The sequence below is a fragment of the Asterias amurensis genome, chromosome 17 (genome assembly GCF_032118995.1).
Source record: "Asterias amurensis chromosome 17, ASM3211899v1".
NCBI classification, from domain to species: Eukaryota; Metazoa; Echinodermata; class Asteroidea; order Forcipulatida; family Asteriidae; genus Asterias; species Asterias amurensis.
Window position 1 is genome coordinate 16,160,458 of NC_092664.1, and position 25,690 is coordinate 16,186,147.

The 25,690-nt window shown below is 39.0% G+C and overlaps 2 protein-coding genes across 2 annotated transcripts; both read left to right on the forward strand.

Moving 5' to 3' along the window:
• Window positions 1–4,623, forward strand: LOC139950151 (uncharacterized). Its single transcript, XM_071948776.1, has 4 exons — window positions 1–8; window positions 1,121–1,299; window positions 2,462–2,617; window positions 3,527–4,623. Exons 1-4 carry the CDS (start codon window positions 1–3, stop codon window positions 4,621–4,623), a joined length of 1,440 nt encoding a protein of 479 aa, XP_071804877.1.
• A 5,135-nt stretch (window positions 4,624–9,758) lies between these two features.
• Window positions 9,759–24,422, forward strand: LOC139949874 (NADH dehydrogenase [ubiquinone] flavoprotein 1, mitochondrial-like). Its single transcript, XM_071948434.1, has 13 exons — window positions 9,759–9,939; window positions 12,110–12,192; window positions 12,945–13,031; window positions 14,169–14,317; window positions 14,817–14,950; window positions 16,435–16,499; window positions 17,002–17,106; window positions 17,881–18,006; window positions 18,897–19,129; window positions 19,820–19,973; window positions 20,870–20,924; window positions 22,002–22,111; window positions 22,619–24,422. Exons 1-13 carry the CDS (start codon window positions 9,894–9,896, stop codon window positions 22,709–22,711), a joined length of 1,440 nt encoding a protein of 479 aa, XP_071804535.1. The 5' UTR covers window positions 9,759–9,893; the 3' UTR covers window positions 22,712–24,422.
• The last annotated feature ends 1,268 nt before the right edge of the window (window positions 24,423–25,690 follow it).

The following is a 25,690-nucleotide window of genomic DNA, read 5'->3' on the forward strand; positions in this document are numbered from 1 at the left end:
ATGCAGAGGTAAGATTGTAAGATTAATACGTCATATCCGATACTAGTAATAATTATTTTATAAATGTGTGCAGCAGCTCAGAGGACAAATAAGGCAAGGTAATACAATGTAATATGAAGACCTTGAATTATCAATGACTTGTGTCTCCTGGCCAAGAACGCGAACTCTATGGGCCCAATTTAACTATCACATTAAGTAGCTATAATAGGCACAATACTTACCAGGGGCCAATTTCATAGAGCTGCTTAAGCAAAAAAAATTGCTTAAGCACGAAAATAGCTCGCTTATTTTACACATGTTACTGGCCAAAATTTCATGCCATATACATTGCTTATGACTAGTATTTAGCTGTAGTTTACTTAGCATAACAATTGAGTGGAGTCTTGGCCGGTAATCTGATTTTACTAAGCAATGAATTATGTGCTTAAGCAAAATTTTGTGCTTAAGCAGCTCTATGAAATTGGGCCCTGAATAAGGTTACCAGCAAAAATACAATGTCACATGTATAATTTGTGAATAGTATTTCGCTCTTTTCTGCTTATTTTAAAAGCAGCTCTATGAAATTGGGCCGTGGTGCGGGTTCGAATCCCGGTAATGACACTTGTGCGTGGACACGCAACCAATAAAATTGGAAAGGTATATATTTTGTGTGTGATATGCTTTACAAGCCAGACTCCGGGTGGATCGATTCCCCACTTACATCCTTGCGGACTGTGGAAGGGCGGTCACCCTACGTTTCAGCCCGCCTCCATAAATTATTCATAACTTTTAACTTATAATTATAGTTCCCATGCATGTCTCACTGCTCTTTTTTCTTTAGTGGTCTCAATGCACATAATGTACTTTGAAAATAAAATTGTATTTGTTTGCATTTATACCATCGGTCATTTTGGTTGGTTTAAGTTGTTTGCATTGGCTATAATTTTGTTTCTTTTTAATTTGCATTTGAATGAAAAACACATGACCTACGGCTTTACGTCCCATCCGAAGGACGAAAACATAAGAATGGTTAAGTGCCTTAACCGGAAGCACTATCATGTGATTTGAAATATTATTTTCATGAGGCCATCTATAATTTCGTCGATTTTAGTGTAAAACAGTTTTTATCATGTCAATACAGGGTGAGCAACACTAACATGGATCAAGAGCCAACCGAACATAATGCTGTCAGTCCAACGTGGCCCAAGTTTCTCTTGGCTGTTTTGACATTGTTGGGAGTCTTTAAGGGTCGTCCATTAGACGCTTGCAGACCGTGTTATGATTGCCGCCACAAACGAGTAGATGGTGATAAATCAAAGGGTATGTCTAGTAAACTCATCAGTGAATGCCATTCCAAAGTTACCTGTTGTTTAGATATTTCCCCCCACTGAAATAAGACGACTCCCGTTATAATTGGTATTTCACAGAGGTATCTTATTGCAAGTTAAACTACATCAACATAAACTCACATGCTCATCGCAGACGCATGAACTAAATTTTCAAATCCCTCAAACAAACAAGGACTGCTACAGACAATCTCTCTACCCACGCACTTCCCCCAATGGAACAAATTACCGCCAGAAGTAAAAATGGCCCCAGATTGTCCCAGCATTTATGGATCATTTTAGACAAGTGCTAAATGTAGCGATGCATGTGGGACTGCACGTCATAAGCCACATCTGAGGCGATTTGTGCAGTAAAAATATCAAGATCAAGATCAAAATGTGTGCGACATCGCAGATATCTTTGCAAGTAGTTGCGATGTCTTTGCAAATGCAATGGCATGATTTTTTTCCGCAAAGTTTGCAAAGATAGCTATTGACCAGCCTCTTGGTGTTGGCTCTTGCGAAATTGGATATAGTCTTTGTAACCTAACAAATTTGAGTGATCTTATTTATTTGACAAGTGAATGCTATACGATGTTAAAGGCAGTGGACACTACTCAAAGTAATGATTGGCATAATACCTTTTTTGGTGACGAGTAATGCGGAGAGGTTGAAGGTATACAAAATTGTGAGACACGGCTCCCTCTGAAGTGCCATATTTTTCGAGAAAGAAGTAATTTTTCACGAATTTGATTTCGAGACCTCAGATTTAGAACTTGACAATTACCAGTAGTGTCCACTGCCTTTAAAATTACTTACTCAGACTGTTGAATCCTGATTCAACGGAGCATTCATTTCCAAACGCAATTGAATGAGCCGGGTGTAAAAATAATTTATTTGTTGGTGAAATTGCCGGTAAAGCTATATCATTTTTTTTAAACATTTATATCAAGGTAAGCTTCAATGGATTTCTGACATGAAATACTTTTAGTTCGAGGCTGATCCTCTTGCTATTAATAATATCTTTCGGAATCCACATATGAAACATAAAAAATACTAAACAAAAGCAGCGTCTCGAACCATTACTAGTACGAAAACCGCTACATATTCTATCTTACAAAATGGTGAAGAACTTGTTTTGTTCCCTTTGACAAAAGTTGATACAAACTGCGGTGCAGAATCCAGGAGTGACGAAAATCGCAACATGGAGAATAACCAAGAGGCTGATGGTAGTAGTCGACCGGACTGTGCTGTTTGCTCCAGTCTACTATGGAACGCCGATGGGAAAATAGTCAAGGATTGCTCAAAAGCAGGTTTGTGCTCCATTTGCGGCGTATAAATATGGGCGACATTGCGGGAAAGTTCCATTAAAGAGAGCGGCTCATTCAAATAAAACATCATTTTCATCTGACAACTCACACCTGTTATCTCCATGTTATTCATTTTCCAAACAGTGGACTTAATTGGATCATGCAAAACCAGTAGGGCTGTTGACTGCCCCAGTTACCTGCAGCAGATTTCACGAATTGCTAGGATTAATCCTATCTCGAGTTAAACATGAATATTCTTTATCCCCGATGCAAATTTACCATCTGTTAAAAATCGGTGTTCTAATTGGTATGAAACTGCTCTAGAATTGCAAAATTCGTAGGTTCGAATCCCAACCGAGTAATAATATTATGGCTGTGATTTTGTTCACAGAACTCGGCTAAGTATACCGAGTAGACAGTTCTAACACACATCAGTGTATAATGGGTTAAAAAAAATATATGAGTATCTCGAGTTAAGACGAGTAACCCATCCTAACTTAGGATGGGTTCAATGCGTTCTAACGTCTTTGAATACAGAATTTAACTTGTCCTAAGTCCTGAGATTAACCCTATTCACCAAACTCTTCCTATAGGAAGAGTTTGGTGAATTCAACCGCTGCTCATCCAGTAAATTTAACGGGAAACTTTCCGGAAAATGAATGGAAATCAGGTTATTAAAACCTGTGGAAAGGGAAAGAGTTGTTACTTTGTTTTTTTGTTTAAACTTATTGAGAAAAAGAAGGGCCCGGGTACAGAAACCAGTGGAGAGAAAAGGTTATTAAAAAAAAAAAAAAAAAAAAAGACAACTGTAATTATGTTACATCATTATTGATAGTGGCAGCAGTGGGATTGTCATCATCTTTATTGTTTGTGCCACATTATTTTACAATGATTTCATTTGTATCTGTTCAGTTCCAGGTTGGCTCAACAGCAGAATGTGTGGTGTCCTTTCTAATCTACTCGTTCTAATACTCCTCGGTTGTTCCACATTCACACTGGGCTGGTACGTGGTTACTATGTGGGGTCAAGTCAGGAACATCAATCATTTGGTCTCTTTCTTTACTTCTGTTGACATCATATCCGGGGTGGTCTTAGTTTGTACATTGTCCAACGCGGTCCAGTACTGTCACCGGGGACCAGTGCTAGATTGGTCGTGGTACGATATTCTTAATCAGGACTATATACTAAGGCGTTTGAGATGCCTGGCCGGTCGCAGGTTCCCCTTACCCAAGAAGGTGTTTTTGATCTTCAGTTTGGTCTGGCTACTTGGAAACTATACCATGCAGGTTGGCATTCAGGGGCGACACCATTCTTCGAGAATTATCAATGACTCTGTCATGCCCATTGGTAATTCATCAGTCCATCTGATGAGATCTGCACCCACGGCGTTTACGATTTTAAGAACGGCCATGGGGATCTCCGTCTCAATCATCAGTCTCGCCATCTACACTTGTTTCTGGTATAACATACTTATCATGCGCACAGCTTTGACAGCCGAGTTAAATCTGGTGATAGTTTTCATCAAGCGCAATACGGGGAACTTAGACTTGTGTCGTCGCCGTGTATTTGAGGTCGATCATGATTTCCGTATCCTGCATGGGTTGTTGGCGACTCTGATGCCGTTCATTGTCGCTTCTTCCGTTCTGGGCCTCACAGTCCACATCACGTGGAACTACGAAATCTACAGCGAGAAAGACAAAGACATCGCGAAGCGAAACCTTCTCATCAACATCTCCATCTTCACTTCGAAATGTTTTGCTCTCATCTTACCCTTACTAGCAGTGGGTGGGATCAACATTGATGTCATCTGGCAGCAGTTTAATTACGCCCTCATGCGGCAGAGAAACAGTCTTCATGAGGAGTTTTGGGAGCGGCTTTTGGGGTTTACTGCCGAGCTACAAGATGAACGTAAAGCCGGCCATAACTTGATGTTGTTTCTCTCACTAATCAGCTTATACCTTGGTCGCAATTTGCCAGAGCAACGACTTGATTACACTCTTGATCATTGAATTTACGAAAAGCAGACTAGCTGAGCTAGGTATCTATACAATGAACACTATATGACGTCACTATATAGGCTCATGAATAACGCCAGAGAGTGGCATCTAGCCTATCGGTCAATTCAGATCATATTATTTAGCTTTTCACACTCGAATCCCACAAACCAACATTGCATGCAAAAAAATACAAAAAATATGTAGGCCTACCGGACCAATCAAAACACAGATAGTGGAAGCTTTACGTCACTGCACGTTTATCTAATGAAATCGTTGGTTCTGATCGAAAAGCAAGACCTGTCTATTGCGGATAAACACACGGGATCAGTAAATGTCTCATTGTCACAGAGCACTCGTGGGGGCCGCGGCTGGCAGCATGCTTAAATCACCCCATACACACCGTTAGCTCACAATGATACCCAAAATGGTTATGGTTATATGCTTCATTATTTAGAAAGCTGACCCCCCCCCCTCCCTTCCCAATAAAGATGTCGATCGTTTGAGTAACGAGAATGGAATGTTTTATCCTAATCTAAGGGAACGTTTACAGAATTGGTAAGAAACCAAAATCGTGAAGATCATATATTATTTACATAAAACTTACACAGTCTAATGATGATGATGAGAAAACTTCCCTCGAAATATTTCTGTCTAATTTGATGAGAAACAAAATTAATAATCTAATTTCGAGTTTGGAGTTTATCGCTCAGTGAGCGTTTTATTCATTTTTGTTTTAGCATCGATGCAATGCAAAACTTGTAATCGGGCTTTCACTATTCCCTCGTGACCCAGCTGGCAGATCGATCTCAAACTTCTACAGGTTTGTAAGTTTGTGTATATGGTGGATTACATAAAGTGCATACACTGCCAGCATTTTTGTTGAAGCAAAAACCAATTCTGTAATGTTCCTCCTCGGTGCTCAAATCCAGCTGAAAAGATGGGGGGAGTTATTATAGGCCCCATTTTCTTTGTCCCTTGTTCAGGGCACTCATATGGTAACATTATAGTTGGCACAAGTGGGTGCACCATTTTTTTTCCTTGGGGCACTTCTTGTAGTGTTTCCCTTTTTTCTGAAACAGGCTCCCTTAATGTCACCTTTAAATGCAATTTTACTAACTTTTAAATCAGGCGTTAATTTTAAACCAAAAACTTCGTCTAGGTGTAAATATAAAAATGTATGTCACTAAAACAGCGACATTCACAATACTTTGGAAATATACAATCCAAAAAAGTCAAGATTATTTACACATGATAACATTAAAAAATAGTTGTGCATTATACCTATTAATAGCTTACAATAACCGGCAAGAGTTCATATTAAATTTAGCCTTGTAAAATTTGAAGCATGCTACAAATTGTATTGTCGAAGCTTTGCATGGTATTGATGAAACTATAGGGAAATAGTGAATTATATGCAAAACTCTCGATAGGCAGGCAACAACACTCCAACTACACAACGCCAACTCGACCATAACTGGGTATGTGAGATTAGAAATTGAAATGTCTACCATAATAAAGTTAGTACTGTTTGAAGCTTTGCACTGTGTGGAGAAAGTAGAAGGAACTATAAATAAATAGTAAACTTGCGGGTACATGTACAACCACATGTAAATCTCTTTAGTGTGAATGTTGGTTTGGTCTCGACATTTCTAACGGTATACTCTGCTCATCTCTGAAGACGAGCAGAGTATGTACACTGTTCGAAACACCAAGACCAAACCGACTCTTTTCAGAGCCAACACTCACCCATTACAGGTTTACACATGGTTGTACCCGCAAGTTTGCTATTTATTTATACTTCCTCCATAATAAAATTGTTCTTCCTTGTATTAGAAACACAACTTTTGCTTTGTTGCAACAGCAAGACATAATTTAGACTCGACAGATTTTTGAGCACAAAAGACCTTAGCTCTCATTGTTAGCGTTAGAGAGCTCTCAGTAAAGCTAAACATCAGTTTGTCTTGTGAGCTCAACAATCTGTCAATTGAATAGTTCTGTCAGATAAAACAAGAAAGGACAGACACTGTTCTTTATTCCTGTTCTGTACACATTTTGTAATTGATTGTATAGTTTTTACATTGCAGATTGTACATGAGAGTGAGTGATCATAATATACTCTATTACGTGCTATTTAGCCAACCAGTACCCATGCAAGTCCATGAAGTGAATAAAAGGCAAGCTGCGAGGGCGTATTGTTGCTCTGGCCTAATTTCATGGCTCTGCTTACTATAAGAAAAGACTCTGCGCTTACAAAAGCAGGGAATTACGGCTCATAGGCCAAGCGTATTTCACAGGTTAGCAGGAATTTTTTGCTTGTGGGCATGCTTACTCCACGGTACCTAGCACAGAAACCTAGCACTTGCACAGTAAGCACAGAATTTGACGGTAAGCAGAGCCATGAAATTAGGCCCGGTTAATTTTGGGCATGGAACTCTTTTGGGAGATGAGCTGAGTTGCAGATAGTCAGAGCTGAGCAGTAGATCAGTGCAGCAGGATGCAAAGTTGCAGAGCAGCTAGCCCACTGGTGGTTGCTGATAGAGATTGTTAGTTAGCTGAATGAGCAGAGACAGAATAGATATCCAGTGACACACACAGCAGGCTACAGCTAGCAGAGCACACAATAAATCAAACCGTATGCTATTTACCAGAGCAGCGCAGACTCCCCACCCCCTACACATTTCCACAATTCATAAGATGCACAGTATACAAATTGAATCACTGAATCTGATATTACATACCAAGTGTACTAATTGTGAATATTGATGGTTGAAGTTTGCATGAATAAATAACCACAATTCTTCTGTTGAAATAAAACGTTTCAAAGACTGATTTGTATTGCTGTTTTAGTTAGTTGTCAGATAATAAGTAGACTGTGAATTCGTGTTAAAAGCTTACAACAGTAAATTTGTGAAACGTCTATTTAGGTATATGTACAATGCTCTGATTAATTTTTACTGTAATCAAATGAGAGTGAAAAGGGGGAGAAGAAGTTACTTAAAAGCACCCAATATGCAATTATTTAAAATTGATGTTATGTTACAATGCCGGGTTATAAATAAATTTTCGATAACAAAAAAGGCACCACCCGGAGTCGAATCGGGGATCTCCTGTTTACTTAACGGGCGCTTTAACCAACTAAGCTATGGCGTCGCACGAATGTGAGGGAAGATTTTAATGTTATAAATTAAATCATAATAAACAAACAATTTCACTATCGAATGAGATCTTGAATTGTGTTTTTATGGTAGAGTATGATTTTCATGGTTTAAAAATAAATTTATTAAATTAAATACCTATGTAAGTTAATAGATCATACTCAACATATTATTTGTAAGTGTTGTTCGTGAATACTTTGAGTTTTATACTGCGAAATAATTCCCTACGTTCATGAGAATGAAACATTCTCATTTGCATAATTCCATAGTGACCTAGCCCAAAGATCGTATAGCGCCGCGTAGCGGCGCAAGATAGATAACTCAACGCAAATGCTGAAATTTTCATGGGCCAAAGCGGGCGCCATTTCGGCAAGAAAAGTTTACACACATTTTTTGATTTGGTGAAAAGGCAGGTGTGTTCTCAAAAAAGCTCATCCTCAAAAAAGCATTTGATAGCAATTTACCTAAAAAATGTAAACAATGCATTTTATAGAAATATTATTCAGAAGCGGTATTAAAGATACAAAAAGGCTTTGTTAAATTTTAGTCTGAAATCATACTGAAGTTCAAACAGGAACAATGTTGTCTGTGAAATCATGGAGGAATAATTATTCCTCCATGGAATAATTATTCCTCCATGGTGAAATACACCGCTAGTGTCAAAATTGTTTATGGTTTATCACTAAACCCGAGCAGTGACGTCAAACCCGTTTCAGACAGGCGCGCCACTAGCGCCACCAAAAAGGTGTACAACGAACGGATTTAGCCTAATTTTAACAGGTTTTTTAAAGACTTTTTTGTTAGCTGTACCAATTCTGTATGACTCGCTGTGATCACGACGACGTACAGTACAGTGAACCTTTTAAAGGTAAGTCATAAAACAAAAACTTGCATTAATGCTCTCTTTATACTATCATTGAAGAATTAAAAAATAAACCAGCACAGCAAACGAGATATTAGTTTTACGTTTCCCGTATCTTCTGATCTTATCTAAATACTTTGAAGTATACACCCGGGTCACAAAAACTGAACCGCAGCCGGGCCTTGGCTCAAGCTGTGTGACACAAAAAGTTGGTTAAAAATATAATTTCAGCGGCAGTTGCCAATGGGTTATTTTGACACACCCTTTTGTCTTCTAAGAACGGATCATCGGTCCCCACGCCAAACCCCGGCCGGGTCAGTTCTGACCCGAGAGTTTGCTATTAAACCAGGAGTTCCGGCGCATGTGGCCCTGAAGGATTCGCGAGGCGCCCAGAAAAAATATGATAGCGTCCTGGTTCAATCCTGAAGTGTGCAGTTTGCACTGCGGGACCATAAAAACCAAATCAAGTGCGTACCACGGGAGGTCTACTAGGTGATGGGGGCTTTCCTCATCAAATCGAGCAGAGGATAAAAGTTCAAGAATCAATGAATAATATTATTTCCCCGGTAGGACCTTAAATTAAGAAGTCTAAGTAATTAAAAAAAACAACATTCTTTTTCTCTTCATAATGTTCTACCATGTAATTGTTGAGGCCGAGAATTTGCGGCTACAGCTACAGCTGTTTGCAAGGGTGTTGCTTGGGACGTCATACCTCAACGCATGATGACGCAGAAATCTAGTCGTAGCCATTAGGTAGCCGCTTATCGGACACAGGACCCAATTTCATTGAATCATTATAGAGTGCTAACGGCACACATTTGCTAGTGAATCCAGGATTGCCACATTATTTTCAGGATAAGCAAACAACAGCTGAACACCAGTAACAAGCAATAATATGTAACAAACAGGTTGATGGTCCTGTCATGATTCTGTTATCAAGGAAGAAATTTCATGCTAAGCGAATTATTGTGCTCAGCACTCTGATGAAATCGGGCCCACAATGAAAAAGTTAACACTGTTATAGCGCCACCAAGAGTTTGAGTAAAGCCATTGCGTAAGGGTAACCTCACTGGTACCCGTAACAAGGATTCTTGTAACGAAATACGGTATGGACACCAGTCAAAATCCACGATTGTACACAGTTTCTGCAGAGTAGTGAAGAAAACACTGAACTGAGTGAAGGGAGCGAGTTGGGAAAGTTATGTAAAACAAGAAAAAGAACGGATGATCTGAGTGGAGAAACCTCCGTGAATTAACTTAACGAAATGGCACTGTCACATAAGCTATCAACATTATTACGGGGAAACTTTGGTAAGATTTGAATGTATTTATTTCTATTTGTCTTGCAAAATATCTGGCATTAGCCCCAGTCCCCATTTTGTAGTCAAGAGTTGCACTAGCCCTATATAGGACGCTTTCTCTGTACACAGGAACAGAGTCCTAAGTATTGAGGCCCGTTTCTGGGGCGGAAAAAATTCACAGCTTCATAACTTAAATCTTACCTGCAAGAAAGCACCAATTTCAACAGATTCACATTCCATGGCAGCATAATGTTTTTCTGCGGTGGCTTTTGATCGTAAGTTATTCTTCACAAATCCGTCATTTTCGTGAAATAATGCAGCTTCCAACGTTAAAGAATTCCCGTTTCGATCGTTTTCTCACAGTGTTGTCTGTTGTCGTGCGTACGCGTATACATTCGCGTGCAAGACGCATGATGCAAGCTTATTAGACGCATGAATTCTTGGTCACCGTATCTTGACTGCACACAGCGTTAACACGCAACACAATTCAAAAGTTGCGCTTCGTGCGTCTTGCGTACACTCGGCAGAGTGTGAGAGTTACGAACAAAAATGGGAATTCCTTAACGTTGGGAGCTGCATTATTTCATGAAAATGACGGATTTGTGAAGAATAACTTACGATCAAAACCCACCGCAGAAAAACATATGCTGCCATGAAAAGTGAATCTGTTGAAATTGGTGCTTTCTTGCAGGTAAGATTTGAGTTATGAAGCTGTGAAAATTTTCCGCCCCAGAAATGTACCCTGATGTCCAGGACGTCACTGTAGTACAACACGAAAGTGTAAGGCCGCCAGGGCTAGGGTCGCACTAAATACCGACAACTCACGACCCCTCACGACAACTCACGACAACAATTTTTAAACATACTTTAACAGAACATTTGAACATAAGTCAACCGTAAAATGTATGCACAAGAGTCATATGCTCCCAAATCATTTTCAAACTGTTGAAAACATTGTATTTTTAATTGTAAAAAAGGTGTTTTTTTACCCGAATTTAGTAACGAACGGTAATATCTGCCATGTTGTCTTTCGACGCACTTGGACGATTATATTATACCACAGGGGTGATACAATATGCTCGATGATTATTTACCTTTTTAAAAATGTATTTCATGGAGTTTAAAACTATAGTATATTTAAGTTTCCCTTTAAAACTTCAAATTCCAGAGTGGCGGCTTAGTTACTAACAAGAAAGAAAAAATCAGCAGCTCTAAAACCAAAACGAAAAAAATAAAACTCAGCCCTCAGAAATTACCTTGCCCCCTGCGGTGTAATAGAATGGGGGCACCCCTTGAAGATTTGTCAGTTAGTTTCCTCCATTCTTTTCGATCTTCAGACTTTCTCAGGGAGTCATTCAGCGTCAGACCCGTCCACTCCATGATGTTGTCCTCCCACCTTTTACTCTGCCTGCCTCTCTTTCTTCCTCCTGTACTTGTAGGGTCCTATGACTTGCCTGATTCTGGTCCGTACATGTACCTCCTCGTTGGTGATAATTTTTATGGTCTTTGTAGGAAATGCAAAGAATCTTCCTGTAGCATCTCATTTCTGTGGCCTGTATTCTCTTCTCTAGATCGGCTCTCAGAGTCCAGGTCTCACAGGCATAGAGGAAGACGGAGATGACCAACGAGCGCATCAGTCTGATTTTTGAGCTGAGCTTGATGTTCCTATCATTCCAGATGGGCTTCAGTTTAGTCAGCGCTGCTGTTGTCTGCGCTAATATGGAGCATATTTCTGGTTTAGACCCTTGATCACTAACAACAGCTCCCAGGTACTTGAAAAATTTGACAGTGTCAAGCTTCCTACCATTGACTGTGATGTCGTCAGTGGTGATATATATCGTTGATACTGTTGGTCATGAGTTTGGTCTTCTCTGCACTGATTTTCATGCCATAGGATGAGGATGTTTTGTCAAGGCTTTCCACTAGTTTGACAAGCTCCTGCTCTTCTCCAGCTAGGCCATCGATATCGTCGGCGAAGCGCAAGTTGGTGATGGTCCTGCTGCCAATGCTGACTGTACCTTGATGGTCTTCAAGTGCGTCCGTCATGATTCCCTCCAGAAAGATGTTGAAGAGCTTGGGGGAGAGCAGACAACCTTGCCTTACTCCAACTAATGTCCTGAACCAGTATTGTCTGGAACATGTGTAGTACATGTAATAACAAAAGCTCATATTCTTTTTAGTTTTTGCAGGTCGACTTCAAGCACCATCCTCAAGCTTACTGAGTGTTGCAAAGCGACAGAACACCACAGATGCCGCACCTAAAGTAAATAATGATTTAAAGTGTTTGTCTCCATGCTTTAAAAGGCTGGTTCATACTGACAATGTGAATTGGGATTTTAGCATTCACTGCATCAAAATAAAAAAAAAGAGATAATATTTAATTTCCATTGGAATGTTGAAATGTACCATTGACTTATACTTTAATGTAGTGCAAGGAGCATTGGTTTATTTTGATATAATGATAATAATATGGGTTCTTACAAGAAGACCAGAATCAAAATGAGACAAAAAATATCAAAGTTTAACTTTCATTAGCTATTTGAACAAGCACAACTCTGCAAAAGAAGAGTCCCATATTTGAGCTGTAAGTAAACATCATTAGAGCCTACTCAATAGACTTGAAAGTTAAAATCACCATTTGAACATAATTTATTTGGTCGTCAAAATTGCAAGAGAATAATGGAAGAAAAACACCCTTGTCGCACAAGTTGTGTGCTTTCTGATGCTTGATTTTGAGACCTCCAAATCTAAAACTGAGGTCACGAAATAAAAATCTTGGAAAATTACTTCTTTCTCGAAAACTACGTGACTTTAGAGGGAGCCGTTTCACACAATGTTGTATACTATCAACCTCTCCATATACTCATTACCAAGAAAGGTTTTATGCTGATAATTATTTTGAGTAAGCAGGTCTCTCAATTCAAGAAATAATCCTCAATCTTTAAAACCACGACTCAACAACCAATACCTGGATGTTAACATCTATTCTTTATTTGTTACCACTTCTTCCTGTAGGTGTATGGCCCACTGAAGGACCAGGATCGTATCTTTACCAACCTGTATGGGCGTCATGACTGGAAACTCAAGGGTGCTATGTCTAGGGTGAGTTAAACAAGTAGTACAGACCTTGAACTTTGCTCTTGAAAGGGCAATGTCCCTCTGGTAGAGGGCTCTATGGTCATGGCTGAGCGGTTAAGAGCGATGTATTCAAGTTCTGGTGGTTAAGTTTTTAGAGTGGGGGTTCAAATCCTGGTTGTGACGAAGTGTTATTGAGGTCTGATTGTATACAAATGTGGGATGCATGTGAGTGCAATGTCTGGGAATGAATTCATGAGGTGAAATCTGGACTAATTGATATCACATGGCAAAGCCGAGTGAAATAAGACCTTACCGAGAGTATATTCTGCAAGAATTGATAAACAAAAAGCAAGGCAAGGTGATCTCTGTATGGTTTTGGTACCTTTTATAGATCAAGTTTTTGGCCATGACATGAATCCCTACTCACTTTGAATGAAGAACTAAATGTATGTAATATAATTTGCCTGTAGAAGTTTTAGCCTAATAAATAAGTTGTCAAGTTAATGAGAAAAAGTGGAAATCACAGAGCAATGTTTCTGGGAGAGTCTCGTGAATTCGCTGACAATGTACTGAGATGAAAACATTTTGTGAAATTGTTTTACTCAATTCTCAAAAACAACAGTATTATATGTACCTCAGCAAGTAAGATTTTCAGGGAAGCTTTTTATCATCATTATCTTTAAACCCTTTGAGTTTATTATGAAGCAAGCTTTGGTATTTGTGTTTTGGGTCGTACAAAAAGTACCCAAACCCTATAAAATATCTACATGCTGTGGTTATAATAATAATTGTGGCGTCTTATATAGTGCACCTGTCCATAACCCGGTGATGCTCCTGGCGCTGTAACATACAGTATTTCCTGCCAGATGTGAGACTACGTTTTGAGTTATGATACCTAATTCTGATAGCACCATGTTATGCTTTACAAGGTGCTGTGGCACAATTTGCTGCCGATCGGACCAGGAACACTGGGGCAAACCCCTTCTCTTTTCGATAAGTGCACTGGGTTCTTTTACATGGGTTACATAACACATGGAACCAACAGCTCAATGTCCCATCCGAAGGACGAAGCAATGGTTTAGTGTCTTGCTTTTAAAAGGACTCAAGTGTCACGGCCGGGGTAAAACCTAATACATTAGTTCTGTGTGTTTTTTCTTGCAGGGTGACTGGTACAAAACTAAAGAGATCTTATTAAAAGGACACGACTGGATCCTTAAAGAGATACGAGACTCTGGATTGAGAGGACGAGGCGGGGCAGGATTCCCAACCGGGATGAAGTGGGGCTTCATGAATAAACCATCAGATGGAAGGTAAAGATGGGTTCGCTCTGGTAGGGTCAAACATTGGTTTTCAGGCCTGTATGCTTCGTTTATGAAAGGGCAAAGGCACAAGTTATTTTCTCTTTGGTAAAGGGCACCCTATGAGGAAATTGTAAATTCCTACTGGAACATTTCAAGGGCACCACGGCAATGACCGGGGGGTACAGAGGCAATTGCTTTTGTTGCCTCCTTGAAGTAGCAGGCATGAGTTTTTCTTCAATAAAATCTTGGTTTATAGACAAAAAGAAAGATACAACAAACATTTTTTTTGTTTATCAAAATAGCAATCCACAAGGGAAACTGACTTGATAATTTTTTAATGATTTGGGGCTAAACTAAGAAAAGTTTACTGGGGAGGGATTTTAAAAAAATCTGGTTCAAATTCTTCTCTAGTCATTTTTGTTGAATCAACCTGGTTCAACTCCCGCTCTTATCTATGTTTTTTGGTCAACCCCAACACTAATTTGAAATCTTGTTTCCTTTATGATAGACCTAAGTACCTGGTTGTCAACGCTGATGAAGGGGAGCCAGGGACATGTAAAGATAGAGAGATCATGAGGCATGATCCTCACAAACTAGTAGAAGGATGTCTCGTTGCTGGAAAATCTATGGGTGCTAGGGCTGGTGAGTACATGCACTACAATGTAGGTAGAGGTACAGGGGTGGATTGGAGGGGCGGAGGAGGGGGTTAATTGCTGGAAGGTCTATGGTAAGTACTACATTGTACGTAAGGTTTGCGGTGACATCATGTAAAAACCTCTTTTGTGAGAAGTGGTGCCTCTGAAAAGAGCTGGTGTGTCCTGTTCAACGTTTTGGTCTGTTTGCTCTGACCATCTTCTGAGAACTACAATGGATATCTTTTATCTGATGAAGTGCAGGGTCAAGGTTTAGATTGGCGGGGTGGGGGGGGGTTGGTTGCTGGAAGGTCTGTGGGTGGTAGGGCTAGTGAGTATTATACAATGTACAGGTATGTTTTTTGTCAGTAGGAGTGGAGGTGTGGATTGGTGCGGGGGAGGGAGGGGGAAGTAATTGTTGGAAAGTCTATGGTTGCTAAGGCTGGCGAGTACATGAACTACAATTAAAGAGGACCACAAGTGGACAACCCATTTTCCACAAAAATCTGGTCGAGTAAAAACAAAATTCATGATCAAAATTCCCTTTTTTAAAAATGTTGTCATTTCAAATTTGTCATTCATTAAAAAACAAGATTTGCTGATGTTTCTTAACCATAAAACATTACTTATCTTATGGAGAAGCCCAAAACATCAAACATTTTACTCTAAAAATTATTGGCTTATTTTTCTGCTATAGTTAAAAAATTATACTAATTGCCCTAAACTTTCAACCCAATCGCTGCTGTTAAAACATGTAGAAATTTGGAAATTTGTTTGATCTGAATTGTCTGTTCAAATTTGTTGCTAGTAGAATTTTGAAAACTTGGTTTGGTTCGAAATAGTCACTCAAATTTGTCTGATTATCAGCAAAAACATTTGAAATTTGGTTTGGTCCGAAACGTTCATCCAAATTTTCTGCCTGCCGAAAATTTGAAATTTGAACTGTACACTTTCGGACCGCCAGTATATGAGGAAATAAAAAAAAACTTAATTTCTGATACTAGCTTTCAACTACTTGAGTACTCCCCATTTAGCATACGGTAGTTGCTTAGAGCAGTAATTACCCATTACAATCCTTCTAGACGTCTTAGATCAACCACTTCTTTGTTACTGGTTGTTCCCCAAACCCACAACAATTGGGGTGACAGGGCTTTTTCTCATGCTGGTCCTTTACTTTGGAATAACCTGGCTCTTAATATCCGTAATATGTCTTCTATTCATGAGTTCAAAGTGGCCCTTAAAACCCACTTGTTCACAGCAGCTTTTCCTTAATTTGTGTGTTTCTTCCTTGCGCCATGAGCATCACTTGTGGTGAAAACCGGCACACTATGTGTTCTTCTTCTTATTATTAGTACTTTTGTTTATCTAGCAGTCTTGTGAGAGTCGCAGAGAGAGTCGGTGCGCTATCACCGTGACAAACATTTAATGACTTGAGTGTAGGTGTAACATGACCCTACCAGGTATTTAATGACAAACATGCTTTGTTATTTTCAGCTTATATCTACATTCGTGGTGAGTTCTACACAGAGGCTTCCAACATGCAAATTGCTATTAAAGAGGTAAGACCTGCCTAACAAGTGTTTCTACTCTCTGAACGGTGACTGGGGCTGGTTGCCTTGAAAGTGCAGGCAGGGGGTTTCTTAAGATGTTTCCTGCTGTGAAAAAAAATAGTTAATGGCCTGACATTTTTACTCTAGCTGAGTCTTTCTCAAAGCCCAAATAAACAAAATGAACAGGTACATGTACATAAGTGTAACAGAAGCAGTCAAGTGGAAATACATGAGAAAATAGAATTCTCCAGAACGCCTTGCTCGATCATCACCAGTTAGCACCTTTAAACCATTACATTGTGCTATGTAAAAAGGAGTAGATTTCATGGTTCAAATGTAGTTCCACATACAGGTACCTTGCAGGAAAAGACTGTATGTTGAAGCGCTTTGAGAGCGTCACTGAATAATAATGCGTGCTATGTGTAAGAAGCCACTATATTATTATTAAGTGTGACTTTGAAAGATCCAAATGCACTACTGAACATGTTGTTCAAATTTGTCCCTTCTACAGGCGTATGAAGCAGGTCTGATTGGAAAGAATGCCTGTGGTTCTGGATATGACTTTGACGTCTTCATGCACCGAGGTGCCGGGGCTTACATCTGTGGAGAAGAAACGGTATGCCATCGTCATTTATTCATTTACATGTATTTATTTACTAATTTGTGGCGTGTCTTGGCCTAGCGGTTAAAGCCATTGGACCCTTTCGGTTCAGAAAAAAAAAAAAAGTTCACAGATTTACAAATAACTTACAGGGTTTACAGAAGGCAATGGTGAAAGACTTCTCTTGAAATATTATTCCATGAAATGCTTTTTGAGAAAACAGCAAAACAATATAAATTCTCATTAACGAGAATTACGGATTTATTTTAAACACATGTCATGACACGGCGAAACGTCCGGAAACAAGGGCGGGTTTTTCCGTTGTTTTCTACCGACTCCGATGACCGATTGAGCCTAAATTTTCACAGGTTTGTTATTTGATATAGAAGTTGTGGTACACAAAGTGTGGGCCTTGGACAGCACTGTTTACCGAAAGGGTCCAATGGCTTTAAGAGCATTGGACTCAAGTTCTGGTGTTTCTGATCAGCAGAGTGTAGGTTCGAATCCAAGTCGTGACACCTGTGTCCTTAATAAGCAAGCTATTCATTTATACAGAGGCAATCCTTGTTATGAAGAGCACTCTTAAAAAGATGTTCTGCTTATAAACAGTATATTCTGATCTGTCGTGAATCTTTTGCTGTCCTCTTATAACAAAATTCTCGTTATAAAGAGGTAATTTGGACAGGTCCAGCAATCTTGTAGTACCGAGAGTTGACTGTTTTCATTTAATTATTTGTATATTTGTTAATACTGGTTGTGAAGTAAGTTGAGTTGTTTTTTCTATTTCAGGCGTTGATTGAAAGCCTAGAGGGCAAGCAGGGGAAGCCACGCCTTAAGCCACCATTTCCAGCTGATGTGGGTGTCTTTGGTTGCCCAACTACCGTCGCTAACGTTGAGACAGTCGCTGTCGCACCGGTAAGCATTTTTAATATTTTCCTCTGCACCGTTGTTGTTACTTAATAAATATGACTTACTGTCTTTATCAATGTAATTGTAGGAAGAAACTAAAAATAAATAGTAAACTTGCGGGTACAACCATGGGTAAATTTCATTTGTGTGAGTGTTGGCTCTGAGAAGAGCCAGTGTGGTCTCGTTTTTTCAAAAACAGTATACTCTGCTCGTCTGTAGGAGAATTTACACATGGTTGTACCCACAAGTTTACTTTTTATTTATAGTTTCTTCCGATTTCTCCACACCATGCAAAGATTTAAACAATACTTGATGTAAAGTCTAGAATTTTGGTAAAGAAATAGTGTAAATTCAAGTGTGGGTTTTATTCACGGGTGTAGGTTACAAAGTTTGGCAGATTTACAGTTAAGAAATTTAAGAGAGAACAACAAATCTTGTTGAAGAGAATAACAAATGTTGAATTATGATATTGTTTGTAGTATTTATTTTTTGTTCGATAAGGATTTCAATGTGACAACTACACTTATTATACTTAACCCTAAACCATTCATTTCTGTAAAATCATCACCATACACCCTAACAATGCTGATCTTGCTGATTTCTTATTTCATCAAAACCATACGGTCGCCAGATCTGTCCAGTCTAAGTTTACTGTCCAGTCTAAGTTACTGTCCAGATGCTGAAAACTCTGGCTTCAGGCCTGCAGTCCGGTGTTAATTGTGAGCCCTTTATTACACTGGGTGGTCTGTGGATGGTCCGTGGAGGAGGCAGACGTGCCAGCTCAAAATCCGTCTATTTGGATGCTTCCCGACAGTCGGACAGCCGGTGCAGAAATGCGTCATGCTAAATGATGATGATGATGATTATTATTATTTGTAAAAAAAATTCTTCCTCAGAGTATTTGTCGTCGAGGGGGACCGTGGTTCGCCTCCTTCGGCCGAGAGAGGAACACCGGTACGAAGCTCTTCAATATCTCAGGAAACGTTGTCAACCCTTGCACGGTAGAAGAAGAGATGTCCATATCACTGAGGGAGCTGATAGAGCGTCATGCTGGGGGTGTGACTGGTGGATGGGACAACCTACTCGCTGTTATTCCAGGAGGGTCGTCAACACCTTTGATTCCCAAGAGGTCAGTTGTCAGGGATTGGAATTTTTCATTTTCTACCCCCTCCGCCAACGAAAAAAATAATTATAATAATATAATTCATTTTTAATTTATTTTTATTCTATAAACTTAGATCAAATTCATAAGCAGATTGAACACCCAAGATTGCAGAAAAGTGCTTTCAAAACCAAAGATTAATGTGTAAAGAGCAGGTTTCGTACCCACAAGCTTTTGCGCTCGCAAGCTTTTATGCATTGTGCTCGCAACCTTTCACGCTTTGAGCTCGTAAGCGTTCCTGGTTTGCGCTTGCAAGCTTTTATGCTTTGCGCTCGCAAGCTTTCACGATTTTCGCTCGCAAGATTTTACGCTATGCGCTCATAGTTAAATTTTTTTTTCAATAGCCTATCACATCCCTGAATTGATCATTTTCTGATTAAAGATCAGGGCCCAATTTCGGCTCTACGGAAGCATGGAATTTTGTGCCTACGGCAAGCGTATTTCATGGGTTAGTGAGGAATTTTTCCGTACTTCACGTTACTAGGCTTTCTTTGCTAACACCTGTGCACAGCTGGCGCAGAAATTCGGCGCTTACCCAACAAGTGGATGGTGATGATAAGCGCAGAATTTGGTGGTAAGCAGAGCCATGAAATTGGGCCCAGTTCTATATAGAGTCATTAGTATTAAACCTATCATTGTCTTACTGTCTTCTTTCAGTGTATGTGATGATGTCATGATGGACTTTGATGCTCTGGTAGCTGCGCAGACCGGTCTGGGTACAGCAGCCCTCATTGTTATGGACAAACAAGCCGACGTAGTCAACTGCATCGCTAGACTAATTACCTTCTACAAGCATGAGAGCTGCGGACAGGTATGCTTACAGATTAACATCCGTTTCAGACAGGCGCTCTAGAGTGGCGCCGAACCAAATTCTGATTAAATACATGAAGTGTTCAACTACTGAAACAGTTAGTTGAAGTTGAAGTTGAAAAATCGACTGAAGCAGTCATTCGGAAAGTTTCTGGAGCGCCTTGGTTTTAGAAGTCCATTTTGTTACGAGCCGAGCCAATGTCAACGTCGAATGTTAATGTTATGTAAAGTTCGCCTGTCTGAAACCAAAAAATTATTTGGGTCGACCTATTTGGTTCGGCGCAACTCTGGCGTGCCTGTCTGAATCAGACATTACGAACACAATCATGACCCAATCTGCTGTATTTTGAACCCACGTTCTGCATTCTGTTGGTGTCACTTTTGTGTGCGGTACAGTTTTTAGTTGCTAAAATAAGACTGTAAAATGAGTTGTTATAAGCCACCTCAGAAGCAACTGAAAATTGTGCCGCGCACAGAAGGGACAGAACACGGATTCAACTGTTCAGATGACAATGGCTTATACCCAGAGAGTGATAAAGATATTTTTTTAAGAGTGCCCTTACACAGTCAAAAATAAGTGGATATCATCTGGCTGCTTATAAGTACTTTGTCATGAAGTGACAAAGATTTGCAAATACCAAAACAATATTGTTTGTTGGAATGTTTTGGTTCATTCCTGACTTTCAATGATATTCAATCAAAATGGCCCTGAATCTTTTTTTGAGTGATGTATAATTCCTCTTTTGGTTACAAAGACTCATTAATTGTTGAAATCCAATGGCGTCACGTTACAAATCTTGCTCTTTAAATTTTTTTTTTGGAAAATTTGGCTTACTCTCCTCAGTGAAATGTTTTTTTTACTATGAATTTAAACTGTTAACGCTTTTATTTTGGCAGTGCACACCATGCAGGGAAGGAACAGGCTGGATGGAAAAAATTATGGATAGATTTGGTAAGTTATTTTTATTTTGTATTTTCGGTAATGCAGCCGATAATGCTACACAATGGAATGTTTATTAATGATATTTCCATCAGTTCTTCGACTGACGGGAATGAGCTCTTAAGTTGTTCTAGTTGCAATAAAACTGTTCACCACCAAGTCAGTCCAGAAAACTTTGGTGTGTATATACAGGCCTGGAATTTCATTTTTTACCATGTTGAAAGGGCTAGGTCATTTTCATTTGGCAAAAGGCTGTCCCATTGGAAAATCTTAAAGTCAATGGGAAACTTTTGAAGGGGCACCAAGGCCAACACCAGGGGCAACGGAGGCCATGGCCTGCGTATTATTCCAGGGGTGGATTTCACAAAGAGTTAAGACTAGTCTTATCCCAAGTTAGGACGAGTAACTTATCATAGCTTAGGACTAGCCTTAGGTTTTTAATATCTCATAGGACTAGTCATAAACATGATCATATTACACCTATATTGCAGGAACTTCACTGGCTACCCATTCGACAACGAATTCAATTCAAAATTCTACTTATCGCATTTAAATCTCAGTTCGGCTTGACTCCGTCTTATATTGCAAATCTCCTTGTACCTTATGCCCCCTCTCGCACTCTTCGTTCTTCTGCTAAGTCCCTTTTAACTATTCCTAGAACTTCCTCATCGTATGGCGATCGTGCCTTTTCCGCTTGTGCTCCTAAACTTTGGAACGCTTTACCTAATAATATCAGGTGCTGTAGTTCTCTTCCATTGTTTAAAAACTTGCTTAAAACTCATTTATTTAAATCCTCTTACACTTAGCTCGTTACATGTCTTGACAGTAGATTATTCATTGTATAATTTTTTATTATGTTCTACATTTCTTTTTTGTTGTATGTATTGTTTTTTTGTTCTGCGCCTCGGAATAGGGTCTTGTACACTAGATAGATGGCGCATTATAAATGCATTATTATTATTAGGACTAGTCCTAAGTTTGACCTACATGTAGTCCTAACTGTTTGTGAAATCAACTCTAGGCCTGTACACCGACATGAAGTGGATTTTACAAACGATGCTTTCAATTTGTTTGTTTTTTTGTTTGCAGTGACTGGTAACGCTAAACCTGATGAAATAGACATGCTGTATGAGCTCAGTAAGCAGATTGAGGGACATACCATCTGTGCGTTGGGTGATGGAGCAGCATGGCCTGTACAGGTGAGTCAGAACTCAAAGTTAAAGATTCACTGTCTTCTGACGATCACTAGAGCAAGCTAGTCAAATAGCACCCGCACTAATGATGCCACTTTTGCTAAAATAGACGGGTGTAAGCCAAATATGCCAAACCATCTATGCATGACTGCATCATCGATGAGCCACACTGCACCAGTACAGTGTAGTTAGTTGCGGGTTAACATACAATTTAGACGTACGCGCAAGTCAGTGAAATAGACACTTTTAGTATTAGTGCGGAATGTTATTGTTTGGACCAAATTCAGAACTAACCATGCTGTAGTGAAGTTAGTAACGAGAAGTCCCCTCGATACACTAAATGAAAGTAGTAGTCCCATCCGATTTCCTACCTTCCGCCCAGGTAGTAGTTAAAAAGCAAGAAAGTTTGTTTTAGAACTGAGAAGTTCTAAAAGTCTCCTCTGCTGTATTAGAGAAGTCTCCTGAGTTTAAATTAACTCTGAAAACATCTTGTTTTTTTTCTTTGTTCTTCAGGGATTGATTCGTCACTTCCGTCCAGAGCTGGAAAGCCGGATGCAAAGATTTCATGAGCAACAACAAAAGCAAAAAGCTGCTTCTTCATCGTAGGAAAGTATAGAACTTCTTGAAGACAATGGTTGAGCAAACCAAAGACTTATAGGAGGAATAAATAAACGATTAATCAACATGTACATTAAATTTTTGTCTTCAGTAATAGTAGCAATACAAGAAAAATTTGAGTGATTTTATGCCCTCACCTTAAAAATTTACACTGGTAGTGAATTTTTGTGATTTTATGAAAAAAGCAACATTTCTAATTTCTTCCCATTTTTCTTTTAAAGTGTTTTTGTTTTTGGGGTACTTAACACCACATATGACTTTTATCATAATATTTATAATTTGTTTATGTTACATACAGCTTGACAAACCTAGCTCCCAATGGATTGCACATAACGTCATTGACCACCATCCTTAATGAAACGTGCTGGTGTGAAAGGCAATCATTGGCTGAGAATTGTTCGCAGTGCGTACACTCGTGCGCTTTTTTATTTTGATCATCATAACGGTTGATGACGCTTTGTGCAATCCATTTTTTGACCCCTTGCACGCAAGACACACGGAGACTGTGCCACGCTCGCCATTTTGGTGGTCAATAGGTTAACATGTAAACGCAGCGTCACCTCAAATGCACACTTCACTGAAAAAGCAAGATGACATTGACCACCAAAATGGTGCATTCAAGATTATTCTGATTTTGACGTCAGGTGAATTGGGCCAATATATGCTATCTCTTTGGGGAGTATCCAAAAACGGGAAAGATTAGTTTGCAGGAAGGGTAGTCTTGATTCGTGGCTGCTGTGTACGCAGTGAGCTGATTGAGTTGAATTTGGAATTTAGACAAATTAATATGTGAGATTTCAAAACCTTGTGTTTTTGATTTGAAATGCTTGCAATGCCTCAATAATTAATGACATTGACGTTGGATCAAGCTGGACCCAATGTTATGGCTCTGCACAGTGCAACGTATAGACTCTAAATTATATCTGTGTTTGGCAAACCATGACCTAATATTATTGGGCCCTTAGTTTTCAGCCAAGGGTCACATCAACATACGTGTAGGATACAATCGTCCAACAGTGCACCTGTTAATGGCACTTGACACAAATTGTAAATGTCAAAGACCAGTAAACTTACTTGGTGTGATCACCAAATGCATACAAACAAACAAGATGTGAAAGTTTAGGCTTAGTTTGTCATCGGAGTTGCGAGAGAGTAATGAAAGGCTTCAGGCCTTGAGTCTTTTAAATTTACTGAGAAACTACCTCTTTCTCACAAACTAAGTTACTCCTGAGGGAGCCATTTCTCACAAAGTTGTATACTATCAGCAGCTCTCCATTACTCGATACCAAGTAAGTTTGTAACGTTGAGACCAATTTCAGTACTGACTCCGCGGCAGTACAGTTAATTACGATCCTATAAGCTAAAGTAGTAGTCCAGTCTAGTCTAAAAAAAAGCAGGACAGTTCTTTCCAGAACTGAGACATCTCCCGAACCTCCGATTATCTACTCCACGGCAGTAGAATAAAGCAAGACAGTTCCCTAAGAACAACTCTACCTGGCAAGTAGATACACACATGGTGTTACCGCAAACCAAATATACATTAAGTTTGAATGCCTACGATTATTTTGAGTAAATACCAACAGTGTGCGTGCCTTTAATGGTAGTTATATTTAAATGCGTTTTTGATCATTTCTTGTGAGGTAACATAATGGTTCACATGCTTTGTAAATAAATCAAAATATTTCGGTGTTGTACGTCATGTGTTGCGTTATTTTTTGTTTGAAATTGCTGTTTCCAATTCACCCCTTGTGATTTTTTCTCAATATTTCCATTTTTATCTGCAAGGCTTACCCCTTAAGATTTTTCTCAATATTTCTTTTTTGTAATATGCAAGGCTTACCCCTTGTGATTTTTCCCAATAAATTTCCCTTTTTAAATATGCAAGGCTTGCCCCTTGTGATTTTTCTCAATATTCCATATTTGAAAATGCAAGGCTTACCCCTTTGTAGTTTTCTCAATATTAAGTTTTTAAATATGCACGGCTTACCCCTTGTGACTTTTCTCAGTTTTTCAATTTCTAAATATATGCAAGGCTACCCCTTGTGATTTTTCTCAATAATTCTGTTTTTTAATAATATGCAATAATATGCTGTTTTTTAATAATATTGTGATTTTTCGCAATAATTCCGTTTTTAAATATGCAAGGCTTACCCCTTGTGATTTTTCTCAATAATTCCGTTTTTAAATATGAAAGGCTTACCCCTTGTGATTTTTTCTCAATAATTCCGTTTTTAAATATGCATACTTTAATATGTGATTTTGTTTCAATATTTCCATTTTAAAAAATGCAAGGCTTACCCCTTGTGATTTTTCTCAATATTTCCATTTTTAACTGCAAGGCTTATTCTCAATATTTGCACTTGTAAATATGCAAGGCTTACCCATTGTGATTTTTCTCAATAAGTCCGTTTTTAAAAATGCAAGGCTTACACCTTGTGATTTTTCTCAACATTTAAATTTTTTAAAATGCAAGGCTTCCCCCTTCTGATTTTTTTCTCAATATTTCCAATTTTATCTGCAAGGCTTTCCCCTTGTAATTTTTCTCATTTTTTCCATTTTTAAATATGCAAGGCTTATTCTCACTATTTGCACTCGTAAATATGCAAGGCTTACCCATTGTGATTTTTCTCAATAATTCCGTTTTTAAATTATGCGAGGCTTACCCCTTGTGAATTTTCTCAATAATTCCGTTCTTAATGCAAGGCTTACCCCTTGTGATTTTCACAATAATTATGTTTTTAAATATGCAAGGCTTACCCCTTGTGATTTTTCGCAATAATTCCGTTTTTAAATATGCCGCGGCAAGGCTTACCACTTATGATTAGTCTCAATAATTCCGTTTTTAAATATGCAAGGCATACCCCTTGTGATTTTTTCTCAATATTCCGTTTTTAAATATGCAAGGCTTACCCCTTGTGGTTTTTTCTCAATATATCCGTTTTTAAATATGCAAGGCTTGCCCCTTGT

Coding starts and splice junctions, on each gene's coding strand:
- LOC139950151 (XM_071948776.1), top strand. Junction 1,300..2,461: donor AGATGGTGATAAATCAAAGG/GTATGTCTAGTA, acceptor CTTTGACAAAAG/TTGATACAAACTGCGGTGCA. Junction 2,618..3,526: donor CAAGGATTGCTCAAAAGCAG/GTTTGTGCTCCA, acceptor GTATCTGTTCAG/TTCCAGGTTGGCTCAACAGC.
- LOC139949874 (XM_071948434.1), top strand. CDS start 9,894: ATGGCACTGTCACATAAGCTATCAACATTATTACGGGGAAACTTTG. Junction 14,318..14,816: donor AATAAACCATCAGATGGAAG/GTAAAGATGGGT, acceptor CCTTTATGATAG/ACCTAAGTACCTGGTTGTCA. Junction 22,112..22,618: donor GAGCAGCATGGCCTGTACAG/GTGAGTCAGAAC, acceptor TTTGTTCTTCAG/GGATTGATTCGTCACTTCCG.